This window comes from Onychostoma macrolepis, chromosome 03, assembly GCF_012432095.1.
Source record: "Onychostoma macrolepis isolate SWU-2019 chromosome 03, ASM1243209v1, whole genome shotgun sequence".
Lineage (NCBI taxonomy): Eukaryota > Metazoa > Chordata > Actinopteri > Cypriniformes > Cyprinidae > Onychostoma > Onychostoma macrolepis.
This window is the reverse complement of record NC_081157.1, coordinates 460,775-476,022: the sequence shown is the minus strand read 5'-3', so window position 1 is coordinate 476,022 and position 15,248 is coordinate 460,775. Positions and strand designations below refer to the sequence as shown.

The following is a 15,248-nucleotide window of genomic DNA, read 5'->3' as shown; positions in this document are numbered from 1 at the left end:
AATATTAGTAGTAGCAAGTAGGCTATTGCTTTGAAAATAACAAAATCAAGTCCATCACTAAATGGATAAAATGAATTCCTCCCTTCACGCTAAAGAAAAATGGTTCTAAACAGAACCAAATTAGGGTTCTTCAGTTTGTAGCAACAGCAGAACCCCTTTTGGTGCTAAATAGAACCATTTTATAAGGTTCCATAAAGAAAGAAACTTTGTCTAATTTTTTATCCATTGAAAGTACTATAAAGGACCCTAATGGTGTTAATAATAGTTTATTTTCATATTTTCATATTTTCATATTTTCATATTTTCATATTTTCATATTTTCATATTTTCATATTTTCATATTTTCATATTTTCATATTTATATTTTATTATTATTATTAATTTTGTTACAACAAAGGAATACTAACATGGTAGCTTCTGACCAAAAGAGGAGCAGTTTTAATAGATGTATGAATGTCTGATGCTCAGGAGGAGAACAGCACATTCTAAACCAGAGGTTATCAGCTGTGGTCTTCAAGGTCCACTTTCCTGCAGAGTTTAGCTCCAACCCTAATCAGCTGAGAACTGCTGGTTTAGAATGTGATTGAACTATTATCATTGTATTTTTGGTATTATAACCACTGCTGTAAATCATCAGCAATTTCAACTGCAACCTGCAGGCTTTGATATTAACCCTGTCCACTGGATGCAGCTATTAGATAAGGAATCGTTTTAGACTAATATTATTCATTTGTTTTCTATTCCTCTGAATGGAAATAAATGCATTGGTTGATCTAATTCATTTGTGTAACTGTTGTTTATTGACAGTATAGTTTTATATAGTTCATTTACATGTAAGTTTGTGAACTGTGAATCACTAATAATATTTGATGGTGGAAATTATTATTTTTTTTTTAATATCAAATAATATTTACAATAATTTATTTACATAATTTCTGCACTTTAAATGACTGTTGTTGCTAGGTGTTAAGGCGGCTACATGAGTTTTTCTTATCTTTAAGTGTTAACTTATCTGCATTCGTTCATATTTTTATTATTTATAATTATTTATTTTCAATTTAGTAAAGTTTTATTGAACAGGCGATTTAAAAATATTAGTAGTAGCAAGTAGGCTATTGCTTGAAAATAACAAAATCAAGTCCATCACTAAATGGATAAAATGAATTCCTCCTTCACGCTAAAGAAAAATGGTTCTAAACAGAACAAATTAGGGTTCTTCAGTTTGTAGCAACAGCAGAACCCCTTTTGGTGCTAAATAGAACCATTTTTATAAGGTTCCATAAAGAAAGAAACTTTGTCTAATTTTTTTATCCATTGAAAGTACTATAAAGGACCCTAATGGTGTTAATAATAGTTTATTTTCATATTTTTCATATTTATATTTTATTATTATTATCTTTATATTATTAATATTAGTATTATTAAAGAGATTACTGACTCAAATTAGTAATTAATTAGTTGATTTTAAGACCCTGCAAGAGAAGAAAGAGGATATTTACCTGTTTGGGGACCTAAAGGAAAATTATATGAATGAGACACAGCGGTTTTGGTGAGTTTTGACTCATTGTGCCACATTTCTATTGTGTTTGGTTTATATTTTGTGTTCAGTGTCATCATATAACGTTTTTTTTTTTCTTTGCTTGAGTTTGTTCTCTTATATGTGAAAAAAAGTTAACTCTGAAATTATCAAATTCAAAATAAGTATAAACAATTAATTAACTTGTATAATACTATTCATAAAAGACTATCAAACTCAACTTGATTCACTACATCACACTAACTTATTTCTAAACTAATATTTCTAACTAACTTTTAATGCTTTAGTAAATTTGCAAGAATCTCCTTCGCCATATCTAAGATCTGGTCTCAAGTATACAGTAATTTAATATTTCTTTTTATATATTTAGAATTCCGTGAGAACCTAAAACTCCAATAGCTTATGTATTGCATTTGAGTACACAGGCGCTACATATTGGATCACAATATGAACATACTCTGAATTTTATTCATAATATTTTTTATGCAGCTACTATTCTGACAACCCAAAACTTCTAACAATTCAATTAGTAATTAGGATGAACTTAAGAGAGTATGGACCTCTCCCCACAACATATAATAAAGCAATTTATATCTATCATTACCATTCACCGTTTTCCTAAACGTGAGCAAGCAGAGTACAAACAGTGTCTTCAATTAATGATTAAAAACAGCAAAATGTTGAGCAAACAAGAAAAAAATTAAATAAAGATAAATATGCACAGCTGAGCTGTACAGTAAATACTAATGGTTTCAAGAGTTTTCACAGTTTCTCTGCAATGAACCATTGTGTTTATTTTAAGCAATCTCAATAATCATATTTTTGAGGGACATGGAAAAGTCTTCCATAAGTCTCCTTTTAATTTTTATTTTCCAAAGAAGAAACAAAAATAAATGTGTGTTTGGGACAACATAAACATCTCTATCCCTTTAACCCTCTGGTACTGTTCTGTTCAACAGAGTTGAGTTTGTGGCAAAACCAATTTTTTTCCACAATAACTTGCATTTGGGAATGTGGACAAAACTTGTGCTGTTGAAATTATTTGTAGCAACTTAAACAAATGCGCCAGCAACATATGAGAATGCATCAATATATTTATAAATATGCAAATAAAGTTTCAAAATAAAACTTTAAACTGTTGGCTGTAGCATTTCTATCATAAATATGTGGCCAAACATTACAGATTAAATGCAATTAAACATTAGATAAACAATGGTTTGCTCGTGATGTAAAGTGTAACAACAATCGTCAGGCTGCTGGCATTTGTTATAATACATAAAATATGTGAGTTTATTGTTTATAAGAAAACCTAGAAAAAAACACATGAGGGTAAGATATTAATTTATTGTGGTGGCGGCGTACTTCTCTACGGCCTTGGTGTCACGCGTCTGTGTTGCGACGTACCCCTTCTCACACGTAAAAAGTACACGACTCTCCTTTGGTAGGTAATCCATGGCACGAACCACTCGCCATAGTCATCAGTGCATCTCAGAACAGTGTAAGATACTCTATTTACTCTACAGAGCTTTTACATCGTAATGTTAAAAATGGGAAGACAGTTTAACAACAGTGATTCATTTCATCTACTGTTGAAAAACATTTGACCCTTTTTTGGGAAACCAACATAACTTTCTCGACCTTTTTGTTTTAACGTATTTTATACGTTTTTTTTTTTTTTTTTTAATCACACAATATTCTGTATTGGTGTTTTTATTTTTAAAGTTGTAAATGAAAAGTATGTGGAAAAACTTTCTTTAATAAAGACATTACTTTGATTACCGTGTTTGTCACCCCAATACATTGTCACACATTTTAAAGTTTAAAGCACATTGTTTTTGAACAGTTTCAAACATTTTTTCATAATTAATGTGAATGTGAATGAACATTTCTTGGGCTGACTGCCATCTGCTGAGGAGTGGATGGAGATGTCTGTGCATTTGCTGTGCATTTTGTAAGCTTTGATGTGCATTCACTACAGTCTACAGTCATAAATGTCAGATTTGATTAAAAACAAAGTTACTACTTTGTGTAAAAACAATTGCTAATTATTTATAGATGCATAAATGTTTTTATTGAGATTTTTGTTTTTGGATACAAATCATCAGGGAAAAAAAACATTTAATTTCAGAAGCAAATATTAAAGACATTCTTATACTAGAAAGTCTGCAAATTGTTTGTGATTTGTACTTACTAACCTACAAAGTCAAATATTAGTATTAATTGTCAAAGGCTAATTCTTCTTCACCTTGACATTGGTTTTAGAAGATAGGCTGTCGCTGCTGCTGGTTCTTTTCAGTGTGTTCGGCACATCCAAGCTCATTAATTTCTGAAATTTGGTCTTAACCTCATCTGATTTAGTGTCACCAAAACAATCATCCTTAAAAATCTTAATTTTGGGGTTCCCACTATAGAGTCCTTTGAGCTGATTATTCAGGTCCGAGACACTCATCAGGCGTATGCCCGGCTCTGGCTTGTTTTCCCCCATATAGCTGAAGGAGAAAGACTTTGTGTCATCACTGTTGTGTTTATAGCAGACGGCTGTCCAGATGTGAGAGGGCACGGTCACCCTTCCAGAGTCTCCGGAGGTTCCCCTGCGTGGTATTCGTTCAGTTGCACTGGGTACAATTCCTGTGACAATGTAGGCTGTTGTAGAAGCACCACCACTTTTAAGCTTGCCTTCTAAAAAACTTCTCAAAGCGCTCTCCCAGTCCTTCCAGTGGATACGGTTGAAACACCGGTCCATAGGTGCAGCGTTGGTCAGTGTAAATGTTGCTGTACGGCCGTCACTGCATTGGAAGCTGTTGGGGTACAGGTGTCCACGATCAAATCCGGAGTCAGTGTAGTCGCTGCTGATGGCTTGATTTTCTTTATAACTTTTTTGAGTTTTTTGATCCTCACGGACCATGTAATACATTTGGGATGTAGGTTGGGAAATCTACAGAAGGAATATTATGCAAGGTGTTTAGTTTGATGTTTAATTATTTGTGAGAAAAGACTTGTTTCAAATGTTGTGTGGAAAAAATTTTATGTTCTTACTTTCTACATTGTTTCTCAGTGAATATGTTTAAAAGTTTATAGTACGGTATATGAATGTTCCATAATGCACCATTCATCTAATGTATTTTATGTGTTATTTTGAATGACAAAACAGAATGGAATGCACTGCTAATGAAAGTCTTTTGTTAGACAGTGAAGTACATAGTTACCTGTGGCTCTAAATGCCAGGTGCTTGAACTTCCACTGTCGCTTGAGCATGCAGGGTCAAATCTATAAGCGCTGTAGAGAGGAATCCTGTGATGAACCGAGTACAGCGTAGCGTAATAATAACTTGGTTTTGACGTCCACTGACAGATTTTCTTGGCATTTTGATCCATTCCTGTTGGTTCTATGTCTTTGTAGAAAAACTCTTTACAGTCAAAGTCATTAGATACTTTTGCCTGAGCACTGAGTGCTCCGAGCACAATACAAGTGAGCAGACCCAGAGCAAACATGGTGTTATAGAGCAGACACCAGAAGTGCAGCTGCTTTAAATACACAGTCGGAGTCAGAGATGTTGCTGGGGGTGTGACTGAAATTAACAAATGAGAAGAAATGGCCAATATGATTGGACATGCTTATGGGATTCATTTAAGAACTTGCATGTAAAGAAAACTTGATTTCACACAAAATAGTGTAAGGATCACTAACCTTATTTATTTTGAGAGCTATTACTATAATAATAATAATAATAATAATTAAAAAGTGGCTGAGAGCTGCTCATACCATACATAAGATCACTGAAATAATGTATCATAACTCTCAGTTGAACAATACAAAATGATATACACCTGAAAGAGCATCAGAATCAGTGAATACAGGTCTTTATGGAAAAAAGTATTCTGCATATTATACTGTAGTTGTCTACACTGCCATATGGCCCAATGTAAGCACCTTGTTCGTCTGTGTTGACATAAGCTTCTTTTCTGTTAGAAAATGAACATATTTCACTACATTTAAATGTAAAACTACATTTTAAATGGGTGTATTAAAATAAATGTAAAATATATATTTAAATAATTAAAATTGAGTTCCCACTAGAATAGTTGCCTTGTCTTCTGCAAAAATAGAAAGATATTTGCTTTTTGAATGCACAATGCCTGACATCTAAAAGAACTTGAACCATATACAAAAAAAAATCTTAATGTTATTAGATACTACATCAGTAAAGTGATTAGTTTGAGGTTTTATTTGAGATACAGTCGGTTAATATTTCCCCCAAACACGGTTACAATTGCCCCCTTGACATCTTGCATTTAATTTAATATTATAGTCTTGTCCTTATTAACGAAAATATATAAATTGTATTATTAATTATGCCATGGTCTGTCTGAATACTGGATTCTGATTGGCTGGCAGGTGTTGATTAAATTCGTTGAACCGCACAGATAGTTCCAGGTCAGTTTAATCACGTTCTATATTAATGCGCTTCCTATAAACATTGGTAACCATAATAACATACAGTTAAAGTTAAATAGTAATACAGACAAAAATAACCATCATTTTTATCGTTCCGGTCAAATATTGCAGCGCAAATATTATTAACATCTTTAATATGTGAATGTTGGCAAATGACCATGGCATAAACGGGATAATTAACTGCTAGCTGTGCATTAAACGATCTGAATGCACTCCGCTCCGCGTCGGGCGGTTCTTCGCCTCCGCGTCGTGCATTCAAATCGTTTAATGCACAGCTAGCTGTTGATTATCCCTTACTTAGTGCACCTATATTTTTTGTATCAAAAGATGACTAGTGTATTTCAAGTAGTCTGTGAGTTATGAAGGAAAATGTAAAAAATGTTACAATTCCCAGTGTCCCCTAATAACTTTTCACATAATAATGACAATCGTTCTCACAATAATCACTTAGTTTCTCATAACACTGAGAAACTTTCTTGAAATAATGACTGTGTCATAATGAAAAACATTCTGCAATTATTACTTAATGTACGCATGCAGAGACTAGGAGGAGTGATGGCAGGCTAGCGACATCTGCTGGTCAAAGCCACATAAACGTGACAACACAGCAAACATACCGCATGTTCTGTAAAACAGCTGTTTTCATTCAAGTGTAATCTATAACATTAAATTATCTGTCTTTTTATTGATTTGTAGCTCTTATTTTGTGCATCAACAAGCAGCACTAACACATAACGGTGATCCATGGATTTCAAACAGATAGAATAGACCCGCACACGCTTCATGAGCACTTCATGCACAAACATCAAACATTTTTCAAACACATATCCTAAATCATGAACATCTTAAAGACCTTATGTGTTTATTTCACAGGAAACATATAGCATAATCGTCATCAGGCAGCACCTATGAGTAATAGTAGTTTACCATAAATGTTTTAGTACACTTTATAGTGTTTTTGTTCCCCTTCTAGGGAACTCAACGCTGCGCATTGGGGAATGCAGCCTGCATGTTTCACACGTGTGAAACAACGTCAATCTATAGGCCCACCTGGCCCATGACGTCATAGGCGGGGTGCCCGGAAGTGTAAGAGGGCACCTGCTGAATACGTCATCCTCTTTGCTGTCTTCAGGAGCCATCTGTTTGAAGTGCGTGTGAGTATGGAGCAAATTTTGTGCCAATATTCATCAAACAAATCCAGTGTTTTGCAAATAAACACAATCTGCTTTGCGTTTGTTTGAAAGTTGAGTTTTTCTTTGCAAAGTGATTTGCAAATACAAAACTCTATTTGAGAGAAAATGCAGAGGTATGGACAAATATATGTATTGTGTGTTACAACTGTAACACTCATTTGCCTTTATATGAGGAAACTTGGCTTGGCTTGAAAACATTGGATGTGTTTGATGAGGCACGGCAGAGACTCGGATCGCAGGATTTGCGGGGGTTGAGATGCCCTTTTTGGGTTATCGGATCCTGTGGATAGTGCTTGAGTCGAGCAGCGCCTTAGGGAATGTGTGCCTCTGTGTTTGGATTCTAACACTTGAGGGCATGTTCTGATTTCGCGTTTGTCTCGGCGAAGAGCACGTGCATTCACAATGTTTAGGCTCCGCTCGCGTTTGTTCCTATACCTGAGGGATACGGAACAGAGCGCTTGTGTCTTGCAGCCCAGTTCCGCCATTGCTGCGGCACAGTTTATCTCACCTCGCGGTCATCGTTTTGATCTGTGGCATCCGCATACTCTCTCTATACGGGTTGTCAGATGCCACAGATATTGTAGAGTTGTTATGACGATTAAGTGTGAGCACGGAGTCGTTTCAGCCCTGATCCTGCAAGATCGTGGGCAGAGCTATATTCAGCTCGGCTGTGCCTCTCTAATATGCATGTTATTGTGGGTGGAAAGTCTTGCTGGCTGTGAATATATTTAAATATTCTGTGGAGAGAGGCTTGCAAGTTTTCTCTCCCAAGGTTTTCAGCACCTAGAATATCTTTTTGCTCTGGAATATGGCGGTCTGAGGGCAGCTATGTTCTAGCCTAGATTCTAATGACTAGGTTGGGTTCCCCTTGGCACAAGTTCTCGAGTAAGTGCTGAAGTCTTTGTTTAGGTATCTGCTATTCGAGGATAGCTGTGTTCCAGCACGGAGACCGCTTCCCTTTTAGATTGTGGTCTTTGTGAGCCCCTTGCCTGGACTGTGCCGTCTCCCCTTCGGAGGTTTTAAATAGATGGCCCACTTCCATGGCCTGGGCAATCTTCAGCCTTATCTGAAGGAACTGCTACTGGAGGATAGCGGTGTCCAGCCCACTAGTGCTATGGCTACTGCTTACATCAGGCTTGATCTCGGACTATGATGTTTGTGTTCGCTCTTTAGCGAATCATTTACTGATGGTCTGGATCTCCCTCTTGTAAGATCTTGGTCAATAGCACAGTGCTTTGCTAGCCTACTGTGGGACTGACACGGATTGGGGACCTCCTTAATATAGCCTTCTGAGGGTGGTTAAATTCCAGCCATTGTTTTTGGCAGGACGGGCTTACTTGAATACAGCTATCTGTAGTTAGCTGTGTTCTACTGCAATTGCGGTGAGCCCTCTCATGGAGTGGGCCCCTTTCCTAGAACCTAACTATCTGAGGATAGCTATATGCTAGCTCAGTGATCGCTGCCCTGCTCAGGGTTTTAAGTAGCAGTCTCTTGAGCCCTTACCCAGACCTCCCCTCTTTGGGTCGTAAGTAGACAACCCACTTTTTGTGGTCTGGGTAGTTTCAGTCGGTCCCCTTTCTGGTAGCCCTTCCCAGGTACATAGCTATCTGAGGATATCTGTGTGCTAGCTCAGTGACTGCTCCCCTTCCTAGGGTTTTTAAGTAACGGTCTGTTTGAGCCCTTGCCTAGACAATGCTCTCTCCCCTGCTAGGGTGGCAAGTAGACACTCTGTGGTCTGGGCAACTCTGCAGGAAGGCTATCTAGGCTAGCTGTGTATTGTTTCCTTGGGACTAACATGGTTTGGGGTCCTCCTTAGTATAGCCATCTGAGGGTGGTTACATTCCGGTCACTGTGATGGCAAGACGGGCTTACTTGAACACTGCCATCTCTGCTAGGGTAGTAAGTAGTGATGCTTGCACCACCATGCTTCACTGTCTTCACTGTGTACTGTGGCTTGAATTCAGAGTTTGGGGGTCGTCTCACAAACTGCCTGTGGCCCTTGGACCCAAAAAGAACAATTTTACTCTCATCAGTCCACAAAATGTTCCTCCATTTCTCTTTAGGCCAGTTGATGTGTTCTTTGGCAAATTGTAACCTCTTCTGCACATGCCTTTTTTAACAGAGGGACTTTATGGGGGATTCTTGAAAATAGATTAGCTTCACACAGACGTCTTCTAACTGTCACAGTACTTACAGGTAACTCCAGACTGTCATCCTGGAGGTGATCATTGGCTGAGCCTTTGCCATTCTGGTTATTCTTCGATCCATTTTGATGGTTGTCTTCCGTTTTCTTCCACGTTTCTCTGGTTTTGCTCTCCATTTTAAGGCATTGGAGATCATTTTAGCTGAGAGGTTTTCCCCTCTCCAATCAACTTTTTAATCAAAGTACGCTGTTCTTCTGAACAATGTCTTGAACGACCCATTTTCCTCAGGCTTTCAAATGCATGTTTAGCAAGTGCTGGCTTCATCCTTAAATAGGGGCCACCTGATTCACACCTGTTTCTTCACAAAATTGATGACCTCAGTGATTGAATGCCACACTGCTATTTTTTTGAACACACCCCTTTCAACTAATTCAACTAATTGCCCAATTGCACAGCCTTAAGAGGGTCCATATCATGAATGCTGGGTCTTGTTTGTTTTCTGAGAATCTACTGCACCTACTGGTAACTTGTTTGCCACGTAGCAATAAAAAATATACTAAAAACCTTGATTATTCTGTTTAGTCACATTGTACTGCTATTATTTTGAACAATACTGTACATTTGAGTTTCAATTAATGACCATCCATACAGTATAAATTCCAGGTATCTCTTGTTCTTTGAAACCACAATAATGGGGAAGACTACTGTGGCAATGGTCCAAAAGACAATCATTGACACCTCCACAAAGAGGGTAAGTCACAGAGGGTCATTACTGAAAGGTGTGGCTGTTTACAGAGTGCTGTATCAAAGCATATTAAATGCAAAGTTGACTGGAAGGAAGAAAATGGGTAGGTAAAGGTGCACAAGCAACAGGTATGACCTCAAGCTTGAGAATACTGTCAAACAAAGCCGATTCAAACACTTGTGAGAGCTTCACAAGGAGAGAACTGAAGCTGGTGTCAGTGCTTCAAGAGTCACCACGCTCAGACGTCTTCAGGAAAAGGGCTACCAAGCCACTTCTGAACCAGAGACAACGTCAGAAGCATCTTAACTGGGCTGTGGAGAAAAAGAACTGGACTGTTGCTCAGTGGTCCAAAGTCCTCTTTTCAGATAAAAGTACATTTTGCATTTCATTTGGAAATCAAGGTCTGGAGTCTGGAGGAAGAGTGGAGAGGCACAGAATCCATGTTGCTTGAAGTCCAGTGTGAAGTTTCTGAAGTCAGTGATGAGCAAGTATTGAGTGCATTAATGAACATTTAAAGTAGTTAAATTTTTCTGTTTTGCAAATCTTTTTTTTTTTTTTAATTGATCTTAGAAAATATTCTAATGTTTTGAGATACTGGATTTTTGATTTTCATGAGCTGTAAGCTCTAATCAACAAAATTAAAGCAAAGTTTTTAAATGTTTTACTTTACATGTAATGAATCTAGAATATATGAAAGTTTCACTTTTTGAAATAAGTTACCAAAAAAGTAACTTTTTCATGATATTCGAATTCTTTTAGATGCACCTGTATATCCCAACATACAATCATGTCTCATATATACACACACACACACACTGCATTACATCATGCAAGATTAATGATGCAAATCAACTCACCAAATCAAATTTAGAAGTTAATTTTGGATTGTTATACAATACTTGATATCAAAGGTAAAACAGTTAATTATCCATCTCAAACTTGGTCGTGTGGGGAGAAATATTTTTATTAGCTAGCTCTATCAAGAAATTTAAACATGGTAAGCCCCAAAATCAAACAGATACTTCATGACTTTTAGATATTACCAATTATTATTAAATGATACTATGCTACTTTTTAATACAAGTAGAATAAGCAACCCTCAAAAAGGACATGATAATGGAAAATATATGAGGTGGGAAGGAAAATTACATTTGAATGCTTATGGTTTAGCTCACAAAAGTTTCTTAGGGAAACACAACACTTGTTTAACTAAACTAGTGTAGTATAGCAATTAATGAGCAAAACTAATATAGTTTTTCCACTTTCTCGTTTTTTTCATGACCACATCCCTTTGTAGATTCGGCACACAATAAAAGTTTAACAAGTTTAATCAATGATTAAAACTCACTTCACCTTGAAATCTTCGGATGATGTTTATTTTTTCTCATTTTCTGTATATGGAAGATAACTTTTATTGCTTGACATGGTATTGGATCTTGTTCAGTGAGGACGCAACATCGCATCTGAAAGTACAAGATCTGAACATGAACTACTTACTGTGACTTCAGACACACTTTCCCTGTGAACGATTAAATTAGATAAATGAGTGAACCTCTTCGCACATGAAAGGCAGTGATATCTCTTCTCTCCAGTGTGGATCATCTCATGTATTTTCAGATATTCTGGCCGTTTGAATCTCGTCACAGTGTGAACACTTGTAAGGTTTTTCCTCAGTATGAACCGTCTGGTGCATTTTCAGTTCAAAATCTCTCTCTCTAAAAAAAAAAAGAATAAATAAAATTAAAAAAGCCTTTCCGCACTCAGAACAAATATGATCCTTCACACCGCTGTCTTTACAAATGTGTTTTTAAATTACCAATCTGTCTCAAACTCTTTGAACAACAAGAACATACATAAGGCCTCTCCTGTGTATGCACGTTCAGGTGGTCCTTCAGGGAATCTTGCCTAAAATATTTTTTACTGCATTGGTCATAGTTATATAGCCTTTCTCCAGAACGTGTACGCAGATGTTCTTTTAAAACCCATGACTTTCTGAAATTCTTACCACACTTATCACGTGTACAGCTTCTCTTCAGTGTATTTTCATGTGTTTAAGGCGTTTTTATGAAACCCTTCCCGCACTGTTCACGTGTGTGGCTTCTCTCCAGTGTGGATTCTCATGTGTTTTTTAAGGCGTTCTTTTTGTATAAAACTCCTCCGCACCGATCACATGTGTGTGGCTTCTCTCCAGTGTGGATTTTCATGTGATCATTATAATTTCCTTTATATCTGTAACTCTTCCCACACTGATCACATGTGAAGGGTTTCGTTCCAGTGTGGATTCTCATGTGTGTATTGAGGTTTCCTTTATGTCTGAATTTCCTCCCGCACTGATCACATGAGTACGGCATCGCTCCAGTGTGGATTTTCATGTGTTCATAAAGAGATCCTTTAAGTCTGAACTTCTTCCCACACTGATCACATGTGTGTGGCTTCTCTTCAGTGTAGATACTCTCATGTATTTTCAGATATTCTGGCCATGTGAATGTCTTGTCAGAGTGTGAACACTGGTAAGGTTTTTCTCCGGTGTGAACCGTCTGGTGCTGTTTCAGTGCATAAACTGTAAAAAAAGTCTTTCCACACTCAGAGCAAATATGATCCTTCACGCCGCTGTGTCTTTTCAGATGTGTTTTTAAAGTACCCATCTGTCTAAAACTCTTTGCACACAAAGAACATACGTAAGGCCTCTCCTGTGTATGAACCGTCAGGTGGTCCTTCAGGAAATCTGCCCTAAAAAATGTTTTACTGCACTGGTCACAGTTATATAGTCTTTCTCTAGAATGAGTGAGCAGATGTACTTTGAAAACACTTGACTTTCTGAAACTCTTCCCGCACTGTTCACAGGTGAAGGGCTTCTCTCCAGTGTGGATTTTCTTGTGTTCATTAAGCTGTCCTTTTTGTATGAAACTCTTATCACACTGTTCACATGTGTACCGCTTCTCTCCAGTGTGGATTTTCATGTGATCATTATAGTTTCCTTTCTGTCTGAAATTCTTCCCGCACTGATCGCATGTGAAGGGTTTCTTTCCAGTGTGGATTTTCATGTGTTCATAAAGAGATCCTTTTAGTGTGAACTTCTTCCCGCACTGTTCACATGTGAAGGGTTTCTCTCCAGTGTGGGCTTTCCTGTGTATCTTAAGGTGTTCTTTTTGTATAAATCTCTTCCGCACTGATCACATGTGTGTGGCTTCTCTCCAGTGTGGATTTTCATGTGATCATTATAATTTCCTTTATGTCTGTAACTCTTCCCGCACTGATCACACGTGAAGGGTTTCTTTCCAGTGTGGATTCTCATGTGTGTATTAAGGTTTCCTTTATGTCTGAATTTCCTCCCGCACTGATCACATGTGTGTGGCATCGCTCCAGTGTGGATTCTCACGTGTGTATTAAGGTTTCCTTTAAGTCTGAACTTCTTCCCGCACTGATCACATGTGTGTGGCTTCTCTTCAGTGTGGATTTTCATGTGTTTATTAAAGTTTCCTTTTAGTGTGAAAATCTTATTGCACCAGTCACATTCGTACGGCTTCATTTCCGCATGAACTTTTATGTGAAGATTAAGACTTTGTTCACATGAGAAACTCTTTCCACACTGAGGGCAAGTGTCATGATGTTTCTTTCCTGCTTCCATTAGTTCTTCCTTCACCTTGTTCTCTTCCATCGGGTCTAAAATGAAAGTTAAAGAGGTTTCAAGAGTTTGATTTTCATTAACTCAAAAAGAAAGAAATGTGAAAGGAAAAGGGCGTGAATCTTGATACATCAGCAGAAAGTATGATCATTTTGATGCATAACTGGGTACAAAGAAAAAAAAAACATTTCAGAGATGGCATAAATTGCGACCTGCCCAGGAAGATAAAATTTGAATTACACTTTAAGAACTTCTGTATTTTCTGACCACGTTTGGATGTAAATTGCGTAAATCTGAAGCATGCGTTGACGACTCTTCATCAAACACGGCAAACTGGATCAACCAGTGTTTTCCATACATTGATTTATTTGAGGTGGTCCTCCACAATATCCACATTAACCGCCACAAATATCCACCACCCCCTGCCATCAGCTCCCGCATCTCACACACACACACACACAAGCATGACTTTAGCACTACATTTAGCAACTTTCAGACCCTTTTAGCAACTTTTTTCCATAAATGGTACATACTGACAAACCTAGCAACGTTTTTGGATAAACCTTCGCTATCGTTCAGTTGGAAGATTTTGTCAGGGCTGCCCCGCGAGCGTGAAGTCTGACTTTCCCGGCGCAGTGTCGCCTCTCTCCGAGTCTATTCTGTGCAGTGAGCCACAGCAGAGAAGCAGCGCAGTCAGTTGGCCATTCCGCAGCCAACTCGTCAATAAATGGGTATAAAACAGCGTTTCCAAGCACCTGTCGCTTACTGTTTGGGCCTATAAATATGAACATATTTCGTCTGTTAATATGCACATAGACGAAGGCAGAGCACTGCATGAGACAAAAAAGTAATATAGCCAAAACCACCGCAAACGGTCATTCTTTAGTGTAATAGATGTATGTTGATTTAATCAGACGATGTCACGATTATAAATCAGGATTTAAAGAGTAAAGTGAGAACGACTCCTGGTTAATGTAGTATTAATGGGTCGTGTTTAGTCACTATTTATACTTGTTTTATGTATGACAACAGAAAATATGTAAATGGAAACAGCTTTATTGGGCATTCTGAATGCTGTATTATCGTGTGGGGTTCCTCAGGGCTCCATTTTGGCCCCAATTATTTTCTCTCTGTACAGGCTGCCACTTCGTTCTATTATTAGAAAACATGGGCAGTCATTCCATTGTTACAATGATGTCACACAAATTTATCTGCCCCTCAAGCGAAATTCAGATGGTTTGGATAACCTCTTGGCCTGTTTGACTGATGTTAAGGCATGGCTTTCTTTAAACTTTCTGAATTTTAATGAGAGTAAAACAGAAATTATTATATTTGGACCCTCTGATTCCTCTGTTACTTCTAAACTAAATTTGGGTGGGCTGACCTCGGCCATGAAACTCTGGGTGAAAATTTTGGGCATTGTGTTTGATGAATCTTTGAAATTGATAGGCAGATTAATTATGTGGTGAAATCTTGCTTTTACCAGCTTCGACTTTTATCGAAAGTAAAGACTTTTCTTTCTTTTAAAAATGTTGAAAAAGTAATCCAT

At 37.4% G+C, this 15,248-nt stretch overlaps 2 protein-coding genes across 14 annotated transcripts in view; both read right to left on the bottom strand.

Annotated features, from left to right (window-relative positions):
* Positions 1-1,901: 1,901 nt before the first annotated feature.
* Positions 1,902-15,248, bottom strand: part of LOC131538147 (endonuclease domain-containing 1 protein-like) — a 59,938-nt gene continuing 46,591 nt past the window's right edge. For 4 of the 13 annotated variants that reach the window (XM_058772015.1, XM_058772018.1, XM_058772014.1 and 1 more), the window contains 2 exons: positions 4,744-13,737; positions 1,902-4,472 (listed from right to left, as the gene is read on the bottom strand). In XM_058772015.1, the coding sequence (XP_058627998.1) occupies positions 3,768-4,472; positions 4,744-5,028 (990 nt within the window). In that variant the 5' untranslated portion in view covers positions 5,029-13,737 and the 3' untranslated portion in view covers positions 1,902-3,767. Of the gene's footprint in view, positions 4,473-4,743; positions 13,738-15,248 lie in introns of those variants that run through there. The other 9 variants (XM_058772025.1, XM_058772024.1, XM_058772022.1 and 6 more) reach the window with 8 other exon arrangements.
* On the bottom strand, positions 13,139-13,732 carry LOC131537068 (gastrula zinc finger protein XlCGF49.1-like). Its single transcript, XM_058770316.1, has one exon. The coding sequence runs from the start codon at positions 13,730-13,732 to the stop codon at positions 13,139-13,141; it is 594 nt and encodes a 197-aa protein (XP_058626299.1).

Excerpts from the sequence above, each read along its gene's own strand:
- LOC131537068 (XM_058770316.1), bottom strand. The coding sequence starts at position 13,732 with ATGGAAGAGAACAAGGTGAAGGAAGAACTAATGGAAGCAGGAAAGAAA.